This window comes from Lampris incognitus, chromosome 1 (assembly GCF_029633865.1).
Source record: "Lampris incognitus isolate fLamInc1 chromosome 1, fLamInc1.hap2, whole genome shotgun sequence".
In the NCBI taxonomy this organism is placed as follows: domain Eukaryota; kingdom Metazoa; phylum Chordata; class Actinopteri; order Lampriformes; family Lampridae; genus Lampris; species Lampris incognitus.
This window is the reverse complement of record NC_079211.1, coordinates 57,127,759-57,142,859: the sequence shown is the minus strand read 5'-3', so window position 1 is coordinate 57,142,859 and position 15,101 is coordinate 57,127,759. Positions and strand designations below refer to the sequence as shown.

Sequence of the window (15,101 nt, the reverse complement as noted above, 5' to 3'; positions counted from 1 at the left end):
ACAGGTGTAATGTGTTCATACTTTATGGTTCCGGTGAGAACACACAACTGATTTTGGGAGGCCGGGAATAGTCCATAACAGTAGTGTAGTCTACTTGTTATGAATGCATGGATTAATTTCTTAATCTGATAGACAGCCCCTTAGTTTTGAAATGTAGTTTGTTGTCTGTTAAACCCAGATTTATAGCTTTGCTTTTGCACTCCAGAGACAGAGAGCTGAAATGAGCTGCAATTCTCTGTCTCTGAGTCTTAGCACCAAAAATTAGTATTTTGGTCTTGTCTTTGTTCAATTGTAAAAAGTTCTCTTGACATCCGTAGATTGATATCATCAAGGCAAAGCCACAGCCTGATGCTGAGTCCCTCACTCTAACTTTAGAGAGCTTGGGCAAAAACTGTATCCTGTCTGGCTCCATTCCATCCCTAGGTAAGAGCTCAGAGTGCTTTAGCCACCTCTTCAGTTTGCGCTGCTAGTTAATGAATTTCTGTACTGCTACAGGCCATGATTTCATTAACAACTTTGAGTCATTCTGGCACAGGAGGGACTTTTACAAAAAAGATGGTATTCACGTAAACGGCGAGGGGGTTAAGCAACTGACATATGACTTCCGGTGTGGGAAGATGGCGGTGTGGACTCGAGTTTGCGGCGGCGTCACCCAGTGCCAACTATGTGGTTTCTTTGTCCACATCTACGTCTGAGTTTGTGTCATCATATGAACTTTCACGAGGATTTATGTCTGTGATCGTTGATTATGTTTGATGGCTGGGAGAGCTGGTGTTGGATCGGCTGGGAGAGCGGGGCAAGCTAAGCTAACTGCTAGCCCATGCAGACCTGCAGTTCTGACAGTCATCCTGGCTGGACAGTTCTCTGGACAGTTACATTTTTGAATTGTGTTGCAAATTTACTGAATGGGCTGTGTTGTTGACAGTGTTTTTTTTTTAATATTTTTTTTTTTGTATTATTTATTTATCCCCCGCCCCCCCCCCCTCTTAATTTGTATGTTTTTGATGGAGTTGTTTTTGGGAGGTTTTGGATATGTATTTTTGTCTTTTGTGTTGCACTGCTGTGGGCTGGGAAAAATGAAATTTCCTCTTTTGTCTACGCAAGTACATGAATGAGATGACAATAAATTGCTCCTGATTCCTGACCTCATCCACTGTATCGCTTTTTCAGCCTGACATTTAGCTGCATGCAGAGATCATGCGTCAAACTGTATCTACCATGCGTCGCTCTAGCTCCCCCTCTGCCAGGACACAGCCCTCTATTTCTCTGGCTGAGCCAGGTCCTCTCCCAGTTGATCTGATCTGTCATAATTAACAGTAGACCACCAAAACTGGTCAAACACTGTCAGTCTTAATACAAACAACCTTTCTGTGATCTCCATCAAGAGTTCACTCTCAGTCAAGCCTTTCACTCCAACAGTGTTTGTGTTGTGTAACGTAGGATCTCTGTTAAACAATGCTTTTATTCTTAACAATGTCATTTGATCTCATAATCTGGATTGCTTACTTTTAACCAAGACCTTGCTTAAAGTCAGGGACTGCTGCCTTCTAATAGAGCTCTGTCCTCCCAGTTACCAGACCCTCAATCTCCCTTGGCTCACTGGTCATGGTGGGAGTATTGCAGTTGTTTTTAAGAGTAGTTTTATTTGTAATCAGATTACATGAGGTACTTTCAATAGCTTTGAATTACTTTCTTTTAAAATTGATTTTGAAATCCCAGTATGGTGCTTGGTTGTCTACCAACTACCCAAACAATTATTTTTTTTAAATTAACTCTCTGAACTGTTAACTGAAGTGGTTCTCAAATATAATAGTTATTACGGCTGGTGATTTTAATGTGTACATGGACGACCTCTCAGATTCTTTTACAGCCAACTTTTTAAATATTACGAACTCTTCCAACCTCGTTCAACATGTGTCCAGCTCTGCACATGACCATCGTCCCACTCTGGACCTTGTTTTTACCCTCGCTCTGACCTTGAACTCTTTCCATGCATGATTTTTATCTCTGACCACAAATTAATTGTTTTTGACACCATGCTTCGGTCTTGTACTCAACTGCAGGAGCGCACAGTATACACTCGCTTCTTCAGTGCCAGCTCTGCAGCTACTTTCTCCTCCTGGTATTAGTCACAGTGCACTCCAACTTTGGGCGCAGGGCAAAGTTTGGGCATGCTGCACCCGTGCTTTGCTCGTCTCAGTGAAAAGCCGCCTTGGCCATTGGTAATCATGGGTTTCAGAGCGCGGAGGTGCATTTGTGTTGTGTATGAAAGCCCGCACAACACCTAAACCGAATGAAAGGAAAAAAAATATGCTGAGAGTTCTCTATGCTCTGGAGAGTAAGGATACCATATTGGCCCTAATATAAGACTTTTCTTTTTTCTTTTTTTTTGAAAGGTTTAAAAATGTGGGGGTTTTCTTATACAGTGCTGCTTGAAAGTTTGTGAACCCTCCAGACATGGTCACTGTTTTTGTAAAAAACATTGAAATAAGCTTATTACACATACATCCAAATCCCAATTTGTAAAGCACACCTTCCAAATAATGGACACACACACAAAAAGAGATATATTTTCATTATTTAATTCAACAAAGGTGGTTTATTTCACAAAAACTGAAAATTTAACATGTGCAAAAGTATGTGAACCCTTGTATTAGTAGCTTGTGGCTCCTCCTTTTGCAGCCATTACTTCAACCAAACGTCTTTTGTAACCACTAACCAGTCTCTCGCATCTGCTTATGGGGCTTTTTGCCCACTCCTCCTTGCAGAACTCAGCCAGTTGAGAGAGGTCGGAGGGACATCTGGTATGTACCAACTTCTTCAGGTCTCGCCACAACAATTCAATTGGATTAAGATCCGGACTTTGACTGGGCCTATCCAGAGTACGAATCCTCTTTCTCTGAAGCCATTCCTTTGTAGTTTTGCTGGAATGCTTTGGGTAATTGTCTTGTTGCATAATCCATTTTCGTCCCAGCTTCAACTCCCTGACTGATGGCAGGAGATTCTGGTCAAGAATTTGTTGATATGCCGGAGAATTCATGGTTCCTTGGATAATATGGAGTCGTCCAGGTCCAGAAGCAGAAAAGCAGCCCCAGACCTTCACATTTCCACCACCATGCTTCACTGTTGGGAGGAGGTTCTTTTCTTCATATGCAGTGTTGGCTTTTCTCCAAACATGTTGGTTTTGATTGTGACCAAATAATTCTATTTTGGACTCGTCTGTCCAGAGAATGGACTTCCAGAAGGCCTCTGGTTTGTCCAAGTGCTCTCTGGCAAAGTTGAAACGGGCAGCTTTGTTCTTTTTTGAGAGCAGAGGCTTCCTTCTAGCAACCCTCCCATGAATGTCATGGCTATTCAATTTTCGTCTGATTGTAGACGCATGCACATTTGTCCCAGATGCTACCAGAGAGGTCTGCAACTCTCTAGAGGTGATGTGTGGGTTGGCCTTTACCTGATGTATTATTTTTCTGGTGCTTCTGGGTGATAGTTTTGATGGGCGTCCACTTCTAGGCAGAGTTGCTGTCATGTTGAAGGCCCTCCATTTGTAAATTATATGTCTTACAGTGGATGGATGGAGCTGGAATCTTTTGGAGATGGTCTTATATCCCTCCCCAAACTGATGGGCTGTCACTACCCTCTTCTTCATGTCCTCGGATATCACCTTTGCTCTTGGCATTGTTGATTTGTATGGGACCACAGTGGTTTGGTTGGTTTCCTCTGTCTTTTAATTAGTGCAGGCCAAACCCTTTCCCAAGGATGTCTCATTTCATTGGTCTGCTTAAATGATTAATTAAGCACCCAAATGTGTTTCACCCAAGTCTGTTACCTGCTCGCCTTAACAGATGCAGCTGGGGGTTCACTTACTTTTGCACATACACTAATTCCATGTTTCATGTAGTTTTTGGGCTACTTAAACAAGTCCCACTAAACAAGTACATGCAACTGATAAACATATATCTGACATTTCATACATAAAAACTGGTGATGATAGAATAAGAAAATCATGGTAAAACAACAGAAAAATCTAAACTGCTCAAGGGGTTCACATACTTTCAAGCAGCACTGTATTTCAGGACTACACAATTACGTGTTCGTTCATTACAGCAGATATTCTTTTTGAATGGAGAGAGTACCAGAGTAATTATGGTATTTACAGTGTTGGCATGATGGATTGTTTGTAGTTTTAATGTTGCTAGGCTAGTGAGGGTTTTTAGTCCGTTTATAGTGAGTCTTTCAGAGTCAGATGGCACTGAAAGTTTTCATTAGTCCAATTTAACCTGCAGGAGTTTCTGAAGGCTGCCATTTTGCTGCCACAGAGGAAATAAAATTATAATGAGTGAAAATGAGTTCTTAGCATCTCCCGGCGTCTTTACTGCAGAAATCAGCCAAGGAGAAAATCTGTCAAACAGCCAAGAATTATGTCTGTCACAGATGATAAGCTCAAAAATAGTAGCACAAGTGTGTGAAACTGAAATACAAAGAAAACTGTAACACAAGTAGTAGCAAAAAGTAGTAAGTCTGAAAAGTGTTAACTCACAGAGAAAACAATTACTATGTGAGAGGAATGATAGTGAGGGTCAGCACCTCCAAGTCTGAGACCATGGTTCTCTACTGGAAAATGGTGAATTGCTCCCTCCGCGTAGGGGGTGAGTTGTTGCCTCAAGTGAACGAGTTCAGGTATCTCAGGGTGTTGTTCACGAGTGAGGGTAGGATGGAGCGGTAGATTGACAGGCAAATTGGTGCAGCATCAGCAGTAATGCGGACATTGTACCAGACTGTTGTGGTGAAGAGGGAGCTAAGCTGGAAGGCAAATCTCTCAATTTACCAGTCAATGTTCATTCCAACCCTCACCTATGGTCATGAGCTTTGGGTAGTGACCGAAAGGGTGAGGTCACAGATACAAGTGGCTGAAATGAGTTTCCTCTGTAGGGTGTCTGGGCTCAGCCTTAGAGTGAGGAGCTCGGACATACGGAGGGTGCTTGGAGTAGAGCCGCTGCTCCTTCGTGTCGAAAGGAGCCAGTTGAGGTGATTCGGGCATCTGATTAGGATGCCTCCTGGGCGCCTTCCTTTGAAGGTTTACCGGACACAGCCGACTGGGAGGAGACCCCGGGGTAGACCCAGAACTGGCTTGAGGGACTACATGTCCAGTCTGGCCTGGGAAGGCCTTGGAATCCCCCAGAAGGAGCTGGAGGACATTGCTGGGGAGAGGGACGTCTGGAGTGCCCTACTTAGCTTGCTGCCACCATGACCCGACCCCGGAGAAGTGGCTGATGATGAATGAATGATAGTGAGAGAGGAATGGACTCGCTGCAGTAACTGTCAGCTGACTAGTGGTTATGGGGAAAGTGAGCTGTGTACAGATGTCCAGTCCAACAGAAACCTTGGTAAGCAGCTAAACATTATTACATTGTCATGGCTATGGGAGGATGAGAAAACTGCAGTTCAGATCCATTCACTACAAGTTTTGTGTCGCCAGTGTTGTTTTGTATGGTGCTCAGTGAGATCACTCACAAAAATATGAAGGATTACTTCAGGACGTAGCACTTACTTCATCAGTTAGCATGTTTGTTTGGCTTTTGTTCTTGTTAATGTGTGAATGTACTGTGAAAAACAACTTGTGTTGTGTTTTTATGAATACTGTAATGATAATGGTCCAAAATGGTTTGAAAATGCATATTTCCCTGTCCATACCTGTCCATAAGGATGACTGAAAGACACCATAATAAATAACCAGTCTGGGATAATTTGTGGAATTATATTACTTTGTTTGACGATCCTGAAATATGATTGCTGTCTTTGTTTGCCTCCGTGGCTTCCCTTTCTTTGGATTATGACTTGTGCTGGATCTTCTCTTGTACGGCTCTCTTTAGCCATAACAGCCATTGTATTTCTGTTAATGGTGTCACTGGTCAAATGTCTCATTTGATACGTTAACTTGTCATGGAACAACCAATCAATAAAATTGATTCACAAAAAAAAGAGAGAGAGAAGAGAAAAGAATGAACACGACTTGACCTAAAATGTTTTTTAAAAAAGTCAGTCAGAAGACGTTTTGTGCTGTACTCCGCGATAATAGTGAGGCTGGTAGAGTGTAAGCAGCCAGTCTAATCTCAGGGAGATGAACACTACAGCAGTCAGTTGAGTGACAGCCAGGTTGCAAACACAGTAGAAGCAGCGAAACCGCCTGCTCCTGTCTGCTGTTGGAGCGTGTTGATGTGTCAGGAAAAACCAGACACTTTAATCATCTTCTCCTCCGTTGTTGTATTAAGGCAAAGTAATCTGTGCAAGGAAGAGAAGTTTCACCACAGTTGTTTGTCTGAAATACGGTTGGTTGCCACTGTTTAGGGATGGGTATCATTTAGATTTTACCGGTGTTACTGCTCTTACCAATACTGTTTATCAGTCGGGTACTTTTAACAGTACTCTTATTGGTTCTTTTTATTATTTTTAAGAGAATAATTGATGCAAGTTAAGAACAGAATTAACTTGGCTTTATTTTCTTGTGTCTGGACAGTGTTACTCTTATTCAGAAGCCATGTTTGTATAATGTAGTTAACTGTGTGAGCGCTAGGCTGCTAGCATACTTAACATACCTGAGATGGATGGCCAACGAGAGATGAGCTACGAGCTAGGCAGTCAAACTGCATTTCTGTGCCTCTATTTGATGCACTTTCACTATATCTTTGGAAAGATTGCTTGTGTTTCCGCCCTTACATGCAAAAGACTTGTTGCACTTGTGGCAACAAGCATCGTCAGCATGGACTCTATTGAAGTATCACTAACTGTTGAACATTTAGTCCTCTCCGTCATTGTCACTAAGAGCAGGCTCTGTGTGTCTGGGTCTTCTCCCACCACCTTGCCGTGGTGGAGAAGCTTCCGTGTACTAATGATCCCAAGAGATGTGTCGTCTGGAGCTTGGCTCCTGGTAGGGTCACCCAAAGCGGATTGGTCAAGGGGGAGGTTCCAGGCGAAGCACGATCCAACAAAGACCTTAACGGTGGAACTGGTGGACTATGTCTCCAGGTCACAACGGCACTGAAGGCGGATGAAGGCTGAAATAGAGGGTGGTCCCCAATCTTCTTGGTTCTCCATGCCATTGGACTCTGGCCACCCCCTCCAGAGGACTTTGTGGTGGCTGCAGGCGCATCAGCCACTCAAAGTAAAAAGCTGTCCCACGCAGTCATCCTCCTGAGAAGGACAGTCATACTGTACCCCGAGTGACCACCCTAAATGTGTGTGTGTGTGTGTGATAGAGGCAGGGAGCGCTGGCCCCGCCCCTTATCTCACACGTATGACAGGCTCCGAGTAAGAGATGTCCCTCCTGGATTGGAAATAGCGAAAATGCATCATAGACAAATGTCTTAGTCTTATTGCAAACTAGAAACAGAGTTGATGAGATAAAAGGTGCAAGATAACGTTTATGTAGCCTAAATAAATAGGGAAATTATTTTCTTAATTTCTCCAATACCGATAGCAGAACTGTTGACATGGGCGCTTATCAAAACGGTCTTTGATAACTTAGCACCCATGCGCATTTAATACTGGGTTTCGATACCCATCCCTATGGCGGGATTAAAGTTTCAATTTTTATTTAAACATCGGCTGTTGTTTGCAGGGGATGGATGTGTGGAGGGGTGATATATAATTGAACAAAATTACAATTGTGTAGTGAAAATTTTATTTTAATTGAACAAAAAAATCCAAGTGAACAACTACAGTTAAACAGTGTTAACAAATTGGTATGTAGTGAACGATTATGCTGTCTTCTGTGTGCCTGAGCCTGCTGAAAGCCTCCAGCCACTGAGGGTCCAAACCACCAACGCCATTTAATAGTTCTGGGTTAAATCACTCATAATACCTGGCAGCTCAGCTTTTACATTTATCTGTGTCAGTATACTGTGAATGTGGCAATAGCGCCATGAGTCAAGTCAGTTTGATTTGTATTGTCCAATATTACAAATCTGCCTCAAGGGGCTTTACAGCAACACGACACCCTCACAAGGAACAACTCCCTAAAAAAAAACAACCTTTAACAGGGTAACACCTGATGAGTAACACCCCTGCCTTGGCTCCTCATCTTGACTCTTCCAACAGCAGTAACCTTCTCCCCTTGCTCAGCTTGCACTAAGCCTGCGCCTTCAGTTTCAGACCTGACGTTCACCACGTCTTGCTAGTAACATGAATTGTGCACTTAAACCACCGATAGGCTTGAGTATTGCTAATCAGATTACATGCTGTTGCACTGTCTTTCCACTTCTTGTCCACCTCATCATCCATCAAACGCTTTTGAAAAGCATGTGAGTCTGCTAGCAATATCTTCAAAGTGAAAACATTAGACTGACAGGATGTGATTAGGAAACTTGTGTTGAAATATATGTGCTTGGGTGTGGAAGAAAACAAGATTCCTGTTGGCTCACAGCCATCCAATGTTGCTATGATGTATGGTCCTAGGCAAAGTTGATTGTAGCTCATTCTTCTTCTGCAGTTCTTAAGCAGTGCATTTTGGGACGAATTGATGCCACCATTGCAATCACAAATGACGGTATTTCACGAAGTGCAACAATAGTCTTTATGTAAGGTCTGTGAGCACAAAAATTGTTTTGCCATGCAGACAGAGGCAACACACAATTTGAGAAAGGCTGCCGCCTTTGAATGCAGGAAAAACCCTGCATTCGGGGCCTGTCCAGGGTGTCTCCCCGCCTGCCACCCGTCCAGAATGTCTCCCCGCCTGCCGCCCAATGACTGCTGGGATAGGCTCCAGCGTCCCTGTTTGTTTTGCTTTTGTTTTAAGTGCTTTTATGGTGATTTGTGTTGGTGTTGCTCGCCACTGCAATGGCTGCCATCATTTCCTTAACATGACTGGGGAGATATTTATTAGCTTTATGGGAGATGTTAATGTGGCAGAATGTCATGACTAATTTAGGCCAGACAAGGAAATGTGCAGTGTTCATGGAGGGGGGGGCGGGTGTCATAGGCAAACCAATGGTTATCAATCTGCTTCTCAGAGATCCCCAATACTGATTGTTGATCTATTTTACTAGCTAGCTAATGACATTCACCTGCTATTCCAGGTCTACAACCTCTCTGATCGGAGACTTGAATAACTGGAACAACAGGAAAATGTCATTAACTACCTGCAGAAGAAAAAAACAGCAGCACGGGGTCCCTGTTCCAAGGCTTAGTTTGTAGCTTGTGGGTGGAAGGGTTGGTGGTGGGGCATAACTCAACTCGAAACTTTATTGCAGACTGGGGTCTATAACAGACAAAGACAAGGTATCCTTCTATCCTTTTTTTTTTCTCCTTGTGGTAAATTGATATGTGAACTTGTTTCTCTGAACAGTTTGTGAAGAAGATTGAAGTAACAGAATGTTGAGCATTTTCTGTGATGAGTCCACTGACAGAAAGCAATTTGTCTCTTCCTTACTTTCAGTTGTTCCTTATTGACTTTGGTTTGGCCAAGAAATACCGAGACAACCGAACGCGGCAGCACATCCCTTACAGAGAAGACAAGAATTTGACGGGCACAGCACGCTACGCCTCCATCAATGCACATTTGGGCATCGAACAAAGGTATGTAAATGAACACATACTTAACTATTTAATTTTATAACATACAGTTAAGAGCACAATAGATGGTAGCAACAATTTTTTCCCCATGTTTGATGACTTCAAGATCCATAAAGTGTTCTTACTACAAGTGAGATTGTGTGAAATTGTTAACATTCAAATAATGATAGACTTCCTGTCACTTGATTAACAGTTTTAGATAAAAAAATTTCTATTCTGTGTGTAGAATTTGCCGCTTTTTGAACTTTTTGTTCATCAAGCTCAGTTTCTACTCTTTGTTCAGTTCATTTTAGTGTAATTGATTCATTTATAATAATTGCAATCAGACACAAAACAAGGGCAAATTGCACACAGCTGTAAAACTTTATGGGCGTGTTTGTGCTGTAACAGAATTACAATATTATTATTTAAAATTAAAATTGTAATATTTTGTCTTTGAATCAGACCATGAGATGGGACAGATAGCAGTTGCAAGTGATGTGCAGGTCATGGTGCTATCAGCAGTCGTGACCCATTCTTTGCGCATTCGCCTGTCAGCACAGAGTGAGTCTTAGAAAAACAAGAGACATCAGCAGATAGAAACAGGTGAAAAACGAGAGACGTCCGCAGATAGAAACAGGTGAAAAACAGGAGACATCCACAGATAGAAACAGGTGAAAAATGAGAGACATCCGCAAATAGAAACAGGTGAAAAACGGGAGACATCCGCAGATAGAAACAGGTGAAAAACGAGAGACATCCGCAGATAGAAACAGATGAAAGAGGAGGGAAAGTTAACAGATAGAAACAGATGAAAGAGGAGGGAAAGTTAACAGATAGAAACAGGTGAAAAATGAGAGATATCCGCAGATAGAAACAGATGAAAAACAAGAGACATCCGCAGATAGAAACAGATGAAAAACGAGAGACATCCGCAGATGGAAACGGGTGAAAAACAGGAGACATCCACAGATAGAAACAGGTGAAAAATGAGAGACGTCCGCACATAGAAACAGGTGAAAAACGAGAGACATCCGCAGATAGAAACAGATGAAAAACGAGAGACATCCGCAGATAGAAACAGATGAAAGAGGAGGGAAAGTTAACAGATAGAAACAGGTGAAAAATGAGAGACATCCGCAGATAGAAACAGGTGAAAAACGAGAGACATCCGCAGATTGAAACAGATGAAAAACGAGAGACATCCGCTGAGAGTTAACAAATAAAATACTTATAATTACAATTAAGTTCTTTCAAATTAAACATCCACAGGAGATGTCTGGAAAGTCTTGTTCTTGCAACTGCATCTATAACCTCTCTTTTTTGCTCAAACGTCGCTTAACCATGTCATGTCATGTGATATGCTACCTCAGTACACTTTAACAACACATATTACTGGGCCCACTACAGAAAACTGCAGATGATCATTTAATATTCAGAAATTCACTTTACAGACACTACCACTGACTACCCCGGTAACAAACTGGCCACAATTTTGGACATTGACCATATGTCGTCCAACCATATACTAGGTTTTCCATCCATCCATTATCCAAGCTGCTTATCCTAATTAGGGTCTCAGGATGCTGGAGCCTAATTTTTTGCTTAAATTTAAAATTGTTTTATCTTCTGGCAGTTTGTTGATTAAAAATGACACAATAATACATTTTCATTAGTTTTATTTGTAGATTGATGCAGGCCCGACACCAGCTCAAGCTCAGAGTGAAATTATAAATTCTGTGCTGCTCAGAAATATAAGCCTCATGTATTTTTACTGGTGTCAGCAGTTCCTCATCCCACTCCATTCATAAGCTACTTCCATTCATTCCTTTTATTTCATTTCCCTAAACAGAACATGGCCGGTTTTAAAATACAAACCCCAATTCCAATGAAGTTGGGATGTTGTGTAAAACGTAAATAAAAACAATACAACGATTTGCAAATCCTTTTCCACCTATATTCAATTGAATACACTACAAAGACAAGATATTTAATGTTCAAACTGATAAACTTTATTGTTTTTTTGCAAATATTCACTCATCTTGAATTTGATGCTTGCCAACACGTTCCAAAGAAGCTGGGACAGGGGCATGTTCACCACTGTGTTACACCACCTTTCCTTTTAACAACACTCAATAAGCATTTGGGAACTGAGGACACTACTTGTTGAAGCTTTGTAGGTGGAATTCTTTCCCATTCTTGCTTGATGTACGACTTCAGTTGCTCAACAGTCCAGGGTCTTCGTTGTCGTATTTTGCGCTTCATAATGCGCCACGCATTTTCAATGGGAGACAGTCTGGACTGCAGGCAGGCCAGTCCAGTACCCGCACTCTTTTACTACGAAGCCCCGCTGTTGTAACACGTGCAGAATGTGGCTTGGCATTGTCTTGCTGAAATAAGCAAGGACGTCCCTGAAAAAGACGTCGCTTGGATGGCAGCATATGTTGCTCCAAAACCTGTATGTACCTTTCAGCATTAATGGTGCCTTCACAGATGTGTAAGTTACCCATGATGCCATGGGCACTAACACACCCCCATACCATCACAGATGCTGGCTTTTGGACTTCGCGCTGAGAACAATCTGGATGGTCCTTTTCCTCTTTAGCCCGGAGGACACGACGTCCATGATTTCCAAAAACAATGTGAAATGTGGACTCGTCAGACCACAGCACACTTGTCCACTTTGCGTCAGTCCATCTCAGATGAGCTCGGGCCCAGAGAAGCCGATGGCATTTCTGGGTGGTGTTGATATCTGGCTTTGGCTTTGCATGGTAGAGTTTTAACTTGCACTTGTAGATGTAGCGACGAACTGTGTTAACTGACGATGGTTTTCCCAAGTGTTCCTGAGCCCACGTGGTAATATCCTTTACACAGTGATGTCGTTTTTTAATGCAGTGCCGCCTGAGGGGTCGAAGGTCACGGGCATTCAGTGTTGGTTTTGGGCCTTGCCGCTTACGTGCAGAGATTTCTCCGGATTCTCTGAATCTTGTGATGATATTATGGACTGGAAATGATGAAATCCCTAAATTCCTTGCAATTGTACGTTGAGAAATGTTGTTCTTAAACTGTTGGGACTATTTGCTCACGCAGTTGTTCCCAAAGTGGTGACCCTCGCCCCATCCTTGCTTGTGAACGACTGAGCCTTTCGGGGATGCTCCTTTTATACCCAATCATGACACTCACCTGTTTCCAATTAGCCTGTTCACCTGTGGAATGTTCCAAACAGGTGTTTTTTGAGCATTCCTCAACTTTCCCAGTCTTTTGTTGCCCCTGTCCCAGCTTCTTTGGAATGTGTTGCAGGCATCAAATTCAAAATGAGTGAATATTTGCAAAAAACAATAAAGTTTATCAGTTTGAACATTAAATATCTTGTCTTTGTAGTGTATTCAATTGAATATAGGTGGAAAAGGATTTGCAAATCATTGTATTCTGTTTTTATTCACGTTTTAAACAACGTCTCAACTTCGTTGGAATTGGGGTTTGTAGATGTGAAATACCTATACAGTCCTTTACATGGACGTTTTACATTTGTAATGGTCCATATCGCCACATGCACAACAAACTGCTAATTAAGAACTTTATAAGGCTCATTAAAGCCAGTATTGAATTTTGACATTAAGACTTCACATGATGAATTGCCTACATCCATCCATTATCCGAACCGCTTATCCTGCTCTCAGGGTCGCAGGGATGCTGGAGCCTATCCCAGCAGTCAGTTGGGTTAAAATAGGCTGGCATTCAACACCCTCTGCTGAAAAACACAAATAAATTAATATAAAGTGTTGACTTGAACACTGTAATCCAGTACAATACATGAATACAATGGGATTCAACCACTGATCTTTATTGCTGCTCTATCAGTAATTTCTTGTAAACATTCTAACACAGCAAGCCACCAAGGCCTGGCCACCGTATGGCCTGCCATAGTGTGTGTGGCAGGCAACGGCTGGGGCGCTACACCACTTTGCTAGCATAGACAACAAAAAACTCTCTTTCGTGTGAGGAAAGTAGGAGATACAAATAATGAACGAGTCTCCAGTGAAAGTAGTCTGCTTTACAGTATGTAAATTCTCTGCTGCCCTCTAGTGTCTACGCCATATACCAACACATGTACAGCTATATCACAGGAGTATTACCACTGCATGGCAAAACTCTCACTGCAGCATTACTCTGTTCAAATGTAAACCATGAAGTACTGTGCGGGTCGTGTCACTGGCAGAGGAATGGTAGGAGAAGCTGTGTGCAGGGATTACTTAGCCCAGAGTGGTAGTAATGTAAAGATAAGCTTGTCAACCTCACAGTTCCTACATTGAGGTAGTACAGTGTTAATACACGTGTAAGTAAGTCGATGTGATAAATGCTATGGCTAGAGAGTAATAGGACTGAGATTCTTAATGGTTTTTAATGGTCAGTTCTTGGGATGTTCATAATTAACTGTTTAACCGTTAACCGATAATAACAATTTTGACCAGTTAATACCATCAGTTGAACGGTAAAATATATATATATACATATATATACATATATATATACATATATATATATATATATACACATACATATATATAGTTTGCTGCATAGTAAAAGAAAAATAGGCTATACATATCAACCAACTCATGTGGGCATGTCGACACGTGCAACCAGCCACACATGCCTACAATCATATTTCGCTGGGCTCGAGCAAAATGAAGCGAGCAAAAAGAAGTACTGGGACCATTTCAACCAAAAGGACGACGAGGTTATTTGTAAACAATTCAATGCAGTACTGAAATATAGCAGTACTACAAGCACAATGCAATACCACTTGCAAAGCAAACATCCACAAGCACCGGGTGATGGAGAACAACAAACGGTGGCCCCTATGTTAGCAGGGAGGAGATGTGATGCACGGCGGTCTGAGGAGGTAACTCAGAGAATCTGTTCAATAGTGGAGGAAGACATTTTGCCCATCAGCGTGGTGTGTGGCGAGGGTTTTCTTTCAAGAGCTGCTGGGCTATATCAAGCCTAAATACCAGATCCCATCAAGACTGACTATTACCCGTCCAATTGAAACCCGTTTTGCAGAGAAAAAACAAGAGCTTAAAACACAACTTGCTAGCACTAAGTCTGTGGCTCTTATGACCGACTAGTGGACGGCGCTCACAGCGGAGAGCTACGTGACAGTTACATGCAACTATATCGATGAGGACTGGCAGGTTAAATCAGCCGTCCTGTTAACACAGGATGCCAGGCCAAACGGATGTCCTAACGCTAGAACGACCGGGCCTTCACTCCTACCTAAAATGACCGCGGGTCAAAATGACCGCCAGTTTTTAAACTCTATATTCTGTCAGGTTAAATACCCAGTTGAGATATTAATGCATAACATATGTTAGTGTGTCTGTTATGAAACTGACACCAAAATTAACATTTTAACAGCTTTAATACTATTGCCAGTAAGTACTGCACCACCTTGGTGGTAGTCATGGTGTGTCTGTAACGCTGTCTGTAACCAGACATGTTGGCAATAATCCCAAATCAAATTTGGACTATTTGTCTCCACTGGAGGGCGCTAA

General features: G+C 42.2%; 1 protein-coding gene across 2 annotated transcripts in view; it reads left to right on the top strand.

Annotated features, from left to right (window-relative positions):
* The window catches only part of csnk1a1 (casein kinase 1, alpha 1), a 122,439-nt gene that overhangs the window by 78,804 nt on the left and 28,534 nt on the right, over nt 1–15,101 (top strand). For both annotated transcript variants that reach the window (XM_056297919.1, XM_056297849.1), the window contains exon 5: nt 9,431–9,570. In XM_056297919.1, coding sequence (XP_056153894.1) covers nt 9,431–9,570 — 140 coding nt within the window. The remainder of the gene's footprint in view (nt 1–9,430; nt 9,571–15,101) is intronic.